Genomic DNA, 9,403 nt, shown 5'->3' on the forward strand with positions numbered 1-9,403 from the left:
ACATTTTGTTTTATTTGCTCTTGCTGGGATGCAAAGACATTCTAAACAATAAATTAACAAATTTTCAACACTACTCCAATTGCACAAATGTGTAATGCATCAAGAAAGTTTACAAAGCATTGGTAGAGCAGAACGTCATCTCACATCTCGTTTTCTTCCTCACACGCACACATTCACGCGCACACAGCTTTTTCTCAGGAAAGGGAGAAGAAGGTTTGGATTGTGTTCGACTAAGTGTAGGAAACATTTCAAACTCAGCATGTTTTAAAAAATTGTCTGCGCAATTTGTCCGAGTCACGTCGAAGAGCCGACAACTGCTCGTTTGTGCGCTCCGTGATGTCATTCTGTGTTGATGGAGTGGTAAAGGCGCATGATGCGTTCAGCCCCTCACACTGAACAAACTACTCCATAACATTCAGAATCGATTATTCTCCCACAGCAGGTTCAAGGGTTATCCGATTCAGTAAGGCCAGTTCAGAAAGGGCCGTTCAACGCACACATTCAGAGGTTGAGAACAAAAAACTCCCCAAAACATTTCAAATCCAGCAACAAATTAAAATTGGTCACGTATAAATTAGAGCATTTATTTAAAAATCCTTTCAGTATGTGAAAAAATTGCTTTGAACCGACTAAATTGATGTGGAATTTGCCCACAACCCATTCCCCACCCTGCCAAAAAAAACCAAAACAAAAGAAAAAATCCTCTCCCACGAAACCCACATTATCATGAGAAGAGAAAACACAATAAGCCCCAAATGTTTCATTGCTCTGAAACATCATGCAAATAGAACAGAACAACAATAGGCTAATAGTAATAGAAGAATAGTAGTCATAATAAGAACAATAATAATAGTAAATAGTAATAAAATAAAAAATAATCTTACAATGCAAACATGACAGTAGTAAATGCCTCCACTTCTTATTGCTACAGTATCTTACTTACAGTGTTGCGTTGCCACTCGTTCTTGCCGGCACATCCCCACCCCACCTCCCCTTACAGCCCCATCCCAGCCCTCTGATTCACAGTCTAACAAGGGATAATAAAAACGTCACACACAAAAACTTCATAGTCAGAGTTGGAATTCACTGTCCCTGCGGTATTGTGATGGCGCTTGTGTCACAGCTTACTACTGGACTTCCCTCACTGTCCCAAAAGCAGCAAAAAGAATCAGTAAACATGAGCGTACAGTGGTGAAAAGAGCACACTGATATACAAGTTGTTGTTTTTTTAGTGCTATGTTATTATGATTTTTGCTATATAATCTGGAGTCTAAAGATATTTGGACAGTGAATTCATGCTCTGTACACACACATACACACAGACATACATCTGTCAAAGCCTTGTCTGGGCAGATTTCATTTCTGGCATACACTGGTGGCGTATGCCTTTTTTTTTAATCCTAAAAAGTTATTCTTTTATAATTAATCTTTTTTTTTGTAAATTTGCAAAAATATTAAACCCTCTTAATGCAAAATCTGAAAAAGAGCTGCTCCCTGAGAGATGCTTTGTAGTGCATCAAGCCTTAATGAGCAAGTGATTGTCTTTTAAAGAGTCACTGGCCTATGATCTGTGGTCGGGTCAGGGGTCGGAGGAAAGATGCTGGACTTTTGGGGAACCTTTACATAGATGCAGCGTGGAACAGATCAGTATAAGCTGATTTTCTAACGTTAACATTGGTACTTGCTCCCTCATTGTTGTTCTCCACGTGGGGAAAAAAAAGATGGAAGGATAATAAATGTTAGGCATACCAGCGGGCTTAAGGGGTACATAACTTTGATGGAAAGTCAAAGATTTGGCCGCTGTGCATTTGCAAAAATCAGAAAAGCTTAATGTTTTAAAATTGCCTAAATAACACTAGATCAGAGTCCATTATTCATAGCATTCAAAACTGAGGTAAAAGTGCGATTTTTAGTCGCTAGTCAGTCCAACATGTCTTCAGGTAATGAAAGTATCATCATCATGCGCTAATGTTCTGTCAAGTGTCTCTTTTTTGGGCTCATTTTGAAAGAGAGCTCTTTAGCCGCGCTGCTGAGATTTCACAGCACTTATAACTTTACAGGAGAGATTCACAGAGCATCTTCTAGTTCTAGTGTGTAGAAACCACTGAAACATGTCTACGCAATGAGATTTCAAATTATTCCTTCACCAGAAAAGACCAATTACAACATGCCTGGATAAATACCCAGTGGAGCCAATGTGATTTTTAAAAAGTGGCCAACAAACAACAAAACATAGAAACTAAGACAAAATGTAAGTGCTAAAAATTATGGAATGACTACATAAAAAGCAAAAATTGATTGTCTATCACACTTTCCTTTTTTCAAATTGTTAATGCCATATTGCAGCTTTAAATGGTATTCTATTCTGGACTAATTTATAACTCTAAGTCAATGCTCTCTTTACTGAAAACACTGCAGAGTCTGTGGTGGTGGAATGAGTACCGCCGATGGAAATGACTGTTAGGCATAACCATTAAGTGAAATATAGTGCATTTTAGTTAAAACGGCTACCTTGATCTGAACAACTGAAAGCATGAAGAGGAGGAAAGGAATAAGATCAGAAAGGCAGTGTGAAAATTATTGCTCTTTAGACAAAGGGTCCTACATATTCACAGCCCACAGGGTCTTTGTCACCCATGGACTGTAATGATTGTGCAAATAGTGATTGTAGGGATGAGGCATACAGTACTCATACATGTTTGAGTGACTGGAAATTTGTGAATCCAATTCAGGTTTGTTTCATTTTTCGTTGCCTTTATTTTGGTGGACAGCTATACACGCCTTCACCGTGATTTCTATCCACTTATATCTGCCAGAATTTTACGGACAGGTCCTAATACATGAGAGATAAAGGTCTGGGTGCATGGGGAATTTGGGAAGAGATTTGGGGTTCATTGCAAGGTCCTAGTCTCTGATTAGCTGTGTGTGGCTGATTGTTCGAAAGCAGTCCAGCTTTTATTGGACGTAATTATTGCAGCGAGAAATAAACGATTGATAAGATGGCAAATCTGCCAGATTCTTTTTCTTGCAAAATAGAATATTTCTGTATATATCTCCAGCTTGAAAAGTAGCAGTAGCCATTATTATTTTTTTAAATCCTTCATATGCTCTCTTTACATTACTATAGGTTCAGAAGGATGTAGTACCTTCTTTACATATGAACAAAATCCAGACAAGGCTTCTATATATCAACAAACCCAAATTGAATCCCGGTTTTTAGCCAGTGTTGTTTTACAAGTCTCAACTTTACAAATTCTGTACACAAGAAACTATCAAATAAAATAAAAACACGTAGACACGGTATAGTCAGCCACAGTGGACTGCTGTATATTTAAATTAAGACTAACTTATTTTAACAGAACAAGAAGTAATACTGGAATCCGCTCTCCACTAGAAGAATATCTACAATAGCTTCTCTAAATCCACAGTTCCCTCTCCCATCCAGCTTCACCATCTTCACATGGAAAATAATTCAAATGATTTTTTCAAAGTTAAATCATTTTAACTTACCAATTTCTTTTTCTTTTTTTTGTTTAAAGATTGACAGCTTAAAATTGTTCCTAGATATTTTAAAGTCTGTACATTACTGGTCAGTCAGTTCAGTTCAGGAGAAAGGTGGAAGCCCCGCTCAGGTTGTGGCCTGGGGCATGTTTCATTTGTATATACATTCTTCAGACTGTATCGGTGAACAGAATGGGATAAGTGCTGGACATTCCTAGTATTGTTGTCGGGAACTCTAAGCTGCTAGCAGATGACTCCTCACCCACCAGCTTGAAATGTGCCTGGGGGGGCTCGGAAATATGTGGTTGCCACGATGATGACGTAGTCGACATAGCTGCTTTCGTCTCGTTGGATGCGGCTGTCTTACTTTCTTGGTCCTCTGCTGGCGTCATTTGTTGCATGTGGACCACAGGCAGTCACTTGGGCATGGCCATGGCAGAGTTTGGGTCTGGGTTGAAGAGTTCTTTGTAGAGTGGAGGAAACAGGACATTGACTGTTTCTGGGTGGAGTTGCTGGAAGGCCTGAAGCTCTTCAGTGTGGAGTGTGCACAGGGCTGACAACGTTGGGATTCGGCTGATCAGCTGCCGGACAAGAGAGAGAGAGATGATCAAGGATGAGGAAATTTAAGTGCAGATGAGGACAAGGCTATAAGTCAGTCTTTGTTCTGCTACTTCTGTTGTGTTTTTTCCCATTGAATCACCCATCCTTCCTACCAAAGGAGATCCTGTCTTCATGTTTGATTTCCCTTTTGGTCTTAGCCTATAGATTCATGCATTTTAGGCTTCTATGCCGTTCTAAGTTCTCTCACCATAAGTTCCAGCCCTACCTTGGCCAGTGCATCTTCATCCATGTGGTTCTTCTGCATAATGTGCTGCAGAGAAAAGTAGATCTTCTCCTGGAGCTTTTGAACTTTCCGAGGCTCCATCAGCCACGGTCGATCTGAAAGAAGAATAGACTTTTTTAATGCCGACAGAGTTGATTGAAGGGCAAAATGTAAAATTGATACGGCTGTGAGGCCACTGTATAAAATGTTACGTGGTGAGGACTGATTATGCTGCTTGATACAGAATAATGTAAAGAGAGTCACTACCTTATTTTTAAAGTGTTTTTAATTCAAGTCCATGCACATTGCGTCCTGCATTATTATAATATTATAATATATTATTATAAGCAGATTCACACTGACCTGTGGAAATTAGTACAGCTGCTGAGAACAGTGCAATCTCCTCCTCTGTTAGCTGCAGTGAGCACATACTCTTCGCAAAGTCAAACACTGCACTCACTAAGTCATCACAACCTTGGAGGGACGCACAGGGAACGGCAGACAGTAAGAAAAAAAATTAAATTATCTCTCACTTCTTTTTTTAATAATATTTGGCTGTACTCCTCGTTCATACCAAGACAAAATGTTTAGCTAGTAATATCTTACCTAGGGCTTTGAACATCTGCATGCCTCCATACTTCCCTTCAAAGAGTACTGTGTTGTTGAGAGGGTTGAATGCCCTGCACATCCGCACCAAGACTACCTCCAAACAACCTGGAGAGAGAGAGTGATAAATTTGAAGTTGATATACTCACTAAAAGCCAACCAGAGTAAGAAGCCACAGGATATTTACTGTCTGCTGACTGACAGTTTGACCTCTGCTTACATAAAGAGATAGGCCTGAACTGCTCACGTGGCTCACCTGACTTTAGAAGAAGGATCTGGTCATTCTGGCACAGCTCCATAAACCCTGAGATGCGCTTGGCGAACTCCACCACGTACTGGATCGCATGGGTGATCTGGATGGCACACTGCTGCCACAGCACGTCACGGGGCTAGAACCAAAGACCCAGGTTATGTTTGTGTACTTTTGTACCTAGTTATTTCATGTGAGGAAATAAAATAAACGACATTTTTATTTCTATGACTGACATGCTCTGTGATTTCAAATGTGTTTCATTTCTATTACTAGTAAAAGAAACCCCACTAACTCAGTAAACTGAGTTTGAATGAAAGTTCAAAGCATTACGGCATTTAAAACTATATATGTGTGTGTGTGTGTGTGTGTGTGTGTGTGTGTGTGTGTGTGTGTGTGTGTGTGTGTGTGTGTGTGTGTTCTTAATCCTTTTCAGTACTTTAGAAGTAGCTGTTAATTAAATTAATGTAACTAGAAAGGAAAAAAGACCCAAATATAGGTATAGTATAAGATATAAGGTACTTTGTAATTGTAAATGTCATGTTTCGATGGCGCCATAAAGTCAAACCTCACCTTGCTCTGGTACATCTTGACCTCTTCATAGGAATGTGTCTGCCAGGCTAGCTGCTGCAGCTCATCTGTTGTGTACTGACATGTCTCCAAGTGGGACTTGATGATATTTTGAGCAATACGGTCTGGAAAAGAAGATTATTCATTCATGTCGATTATTCACGTATTCTTTCCCTACACAGTGTTACTATATATATAGCATATAGGAGTATATGGAGTGTGTTAGTTTAGGTACAAGCAGACCTGCACATTAATCTGAAGCATTGTGCACATTGGGTGGCAAGTACTATGGGCAATCTATCGTCCTTTTATATTGCTGTACATTTTCTGCTTGATTTTATATTCTCTAGAATCAGCCTGAAGTGCTTAATCTTAAATAAATCTTAACTTGTGCTAGCAGCCTTAGCTGTGCATACGGTAGTATGACACCTTGTCAGCTGTAAATTTAAGCCTGTCTGATCTCCTGTGTGGCTCTCAGATTAGGACCCTGACTCACGCTGCTGAAAGGACTACTTTGTGAGCAGACATGCAGATTTCCACGTGGCTAAGTCAGGTAGCTTTGAATGATTTTGCTTTCTTACCCAGCTCTCCCATGCTGACATTATTGGGCCCAAGCTGACTCTCCTGGTAGCCTCCATAGCTGAACAGGTTGGGTACTGGCGTCAGGTCGTACACTGGCTCCTGCTTAATGTGCTTCATGCCCGACATGTCCAAACCTGACTGGTCTGGAGACGGCTGGGTGGAATCCATCCCATAGTAACCCCCGGGGACTCCTGCTCCATTACCATGGCCACCTTTGGGTAGCTCAATGACGTGACCATTGGCATAGGTGCCCCCAATTTCATGGTTAAGGGTGGAAAGTCCGTTGGTTAGGCTGGATGAGTAAACGCGTGCCAGAGCTTCTGCTTCGCCTGTCTGCTGTTGCCGCTGCTCCTGCAGCCGTGCCTGGTGCTTCTGCACCTCTGCATACAGACTGTCACGCTGCTTCTTGGACATGCGGCCAAACTTGACCGCTTTATGGGGACAAAAAATAAAATGAAGGATGAAAAGAAATTGCTCCACTAGCTCAGACTGTATCAGATAAGATTGCATATGATCCTATTTTTGGCTGTTCTGCACAGAGAGGGTTGCACATGTATTTGTTTGCATATATTTGCCTGCACACTCATGCACCATAGATATAAATATGTATTTCCTGGACCTCACCATCTCTGGACATTCCTAGGGCAAGACATTTCTGCAGGCGGCAGTGTTGGCAACGGTTGCGGTTTGTTCTGTCGATGAGGCAGTTCCTCTGGCGGGGGCAGGAGTAGGAGGCGTTGTTCTGCTGACTACGTCTGAAGAAACCCTGGTTACATGTCAGCAGAGAATACAGGCTTCAGGTACCCGTCAAGCATAGACTATATGATGTTTCTGAGCAAATGAATCAGACTTTGATTCAGCCACATAGAGTCTCACCTTACATCCCTCACATGTAATGACGCCATAGTGGATTCCTGATGATTTGTCTCCGCAGATTTTGCATGGTATAACTTCGATTTGGGCTGTAAGAAAAAAAGCGAGAACAAGAAAGACTTGCATTACTAATCAGATGGATACGGCCTAGTTTGGAGTTTTGTGAACACCTTGTTGAGTCATCTCACAGATGTCAGACCTCGGCTGGTGGTCTAATTTGATGGTAAATGTACATAACCCAGTTGGGTGTACGACCTCATTGAGATAACAGTGTGCCTGCATACTGCATTTGTGTCACGTTAACTTCAAATTCACAAGGGCACAGTGACATTTGGGCAATTATTATGTGCTTCTAGGAGTTTTCTAATGAATGGGACACCAAGGACTGCATACACACGGTTACACGCACAAAGTAACAAGATTGTGCATGTGTATTCTTTGTGTTACGCTTAAAGGACAGACCCCTGCGGGTTAGAAAGGTTGCCCATAATGAGAAAACACCAAAGGGTCACACATACTCTTCAACCTTTATCTTTTCTCTCTTTCAAACACACACTCACACGCATATGCAAACACATTTGGTCCACCAACTCAAATGCTGTTAGTGTTTAGCAGCCCTTAATCTACATGTGCACTAACTGAACTACGTTTTGTTCATTTTAGGTTTTACTCACTGTGTATAGGCAGCTCCATGTACAGTCACAACCAAAGGCACTGAATATAAACAACAAAAACTATTTCAACACACACGAGCACCTGTCATGGGTGCCTTTGAACTTAGCGTCTATACTGTATGGAAAGTGAAAGCTGCAGTTCCTGTTAAGAGATATGACATAGGTGTAGAGGTAGGCAGGTATGCTGCTGAGATGGCACAGTCTCTATAAAGAGATTAGACAGCCTATCTAATCCTAAATTATTTCCCGACGAGCTCCTTCCCCTCCTCTGCTGAGCGCTGGCTTAGCCACAGCTGAAATAGCCATTCACATGTAATCTCCTTGCATACTGTGGGAAATTCTGTACATTTTAGGAATCTCCTGAGAAGTTCAGCTATAACGTATGTTCGTGTTTGTAAATTTGATTCCTCTCGTGCGTGCCACCAAACCTTTCGTACAACATCGATGGATGTATGTCTAAGTATCTGTGTGCACACTGAAGAGCTTACAAGTTTTGGATTTGTGTAGTATTAATTTTGTATTTCATTGATCTTGTGTAGGTGCTTTGTTTTGGCAGAGTTGATTGTGGGTATGTGTGTGTGTGTATATATATATATATATATATATATATATATATATATATATATATATATATATATATATATATATATATGCTAAGTGTCTGGCAGAATGAGTTTGCAGTATACATAATTGGATAATCTCTTGTCAGGATCAATGGAAGCAGTTTTCTGTCTAGCAACTGCGCAGGTACAATCACTTCAATGTAATCCCCCTGCCCTTCAGTGTTACTTCTTGTACGGGGCGATCGTGGCTCAGGGGGTTCGATCCCCGGGCTCTCTGTCCTGGTCGTTGTGTCCTTGGGCAAGACACTTTACCCTACCGCCTACTGGTGTTGGATGGTGCAATATGACAGCCTCGCTTCTGTCAGTCTACCCCAGGGCAGTGTGTGAATGAATAGTGGTATTGTAAAGCGCTTTGGGTGCCTTGAAAAGCGCTACATAAATCCAATCCATTATTATTATCTGTTTCAGGAGCACTAAAAAAAAAAGAAGCTTTCAAATGTTTTAAAAATTTCCAGAAAGTGAAACGTTACTCTATGCTTTCTCTCAGTTTTAGGTGTGGAAAGCTTTGGAAAACAGAGCCAGGATTAAACACTGACATCTGCTATAAAAAAAGCAAAAATAACCCAAACATATTTGCATATTCAAAGTAATTTTTTTTAACAGGGCATAGGAGTAGATCTACCCAGGTAATTGATTTTTTTTCTCTTTAATTAGAATGAAACAGCATCTTTATATATGTATAAATAAATATCTAAATTTATATATTCATTTTTGCCTATCCGCCCCCTGGTGGCCACTGAGAGACATGAAACGTTTTTTATATGCTGCCATGATCCTGGACTATGTACTCTGATTCAAGATGTATTGTTACACATATCTCCATAGTTATAACTGATGATGTAAAAGGGCCTTTAATCCCCTTATCTATCTCTAGTAACTCCTGATCCGTCTCAGGGGACCA

General features: G+C 40.6%; 1 protein-coding gene across 2 annotated transcripts in view; it reads right to left on the reverse strand.

Moving 5' to 3' along the window:
- Positions 1-323: 323 nt before the first annotated feature.
- LOC146656832 (nuclear receptor ROR-beta-like) overlaps positions 324-9,403 on the reverse strand; it is a 21,541-nt gene continuing 12,461 nt past the window's right edge. The window contains exons 2-10 of one of the 2 annotated variants that reach the window (XM_085424605.1): positions 7,209-7,294; positions 6,957-7,098; positions 6,332-6,763; positions 5,754-5,875; positions 5,187-5,319; positions 4,931-5,038; positions 4,688-4,798; positions 4,328-4,440; positions 324-4,082 (exon numbers count right to left, since the gene is read on the reverse strand). In XM_085424605.1, coding sequence (XP_085280731.1) covers positions 3,918-4,082; positions 4,328-4,440; positions 4,688-4,798; positions 4,931-5,038; positions 5,187-5,319; positions 5,754-5,875; positions 6,332-6,763; positions 6,957-7,098; positions 7,209-7,294 — 1,412 coding nt within the window. In that variant the 3' untranslated portion in view covers positions 324-3,917. Of the gene's footprint in view, positions 4,083-4,327; positions 4,441-4,687; positions 4,799-4,930; positions 5,039-5,186; positions 5,320-5,753; positions 5,876-6,331; positions 6,764-6,956; positions 7,099-7,208; positions 7,332-9,403 lie in introns of those variants that run through there. The other variant, XM_085424604.1, reaches the window with a different exon arrangement.

This window comes from Rhamphochromis longiceps, linkage group LG12 (genome assembly GCF_057381845.1).
Source record: "Rhamphochromis longiceps isolate RC_006_pf linkage group LG12, R_longiceps_female_GT1.1, whole genome shotgun sequence".
NCBI lineage: Eukaryota > Metazoa > Chordata > Actinopteri > Cichliformes > Cichlidae > Rhamphochromis > Rhamphochromis longiceps.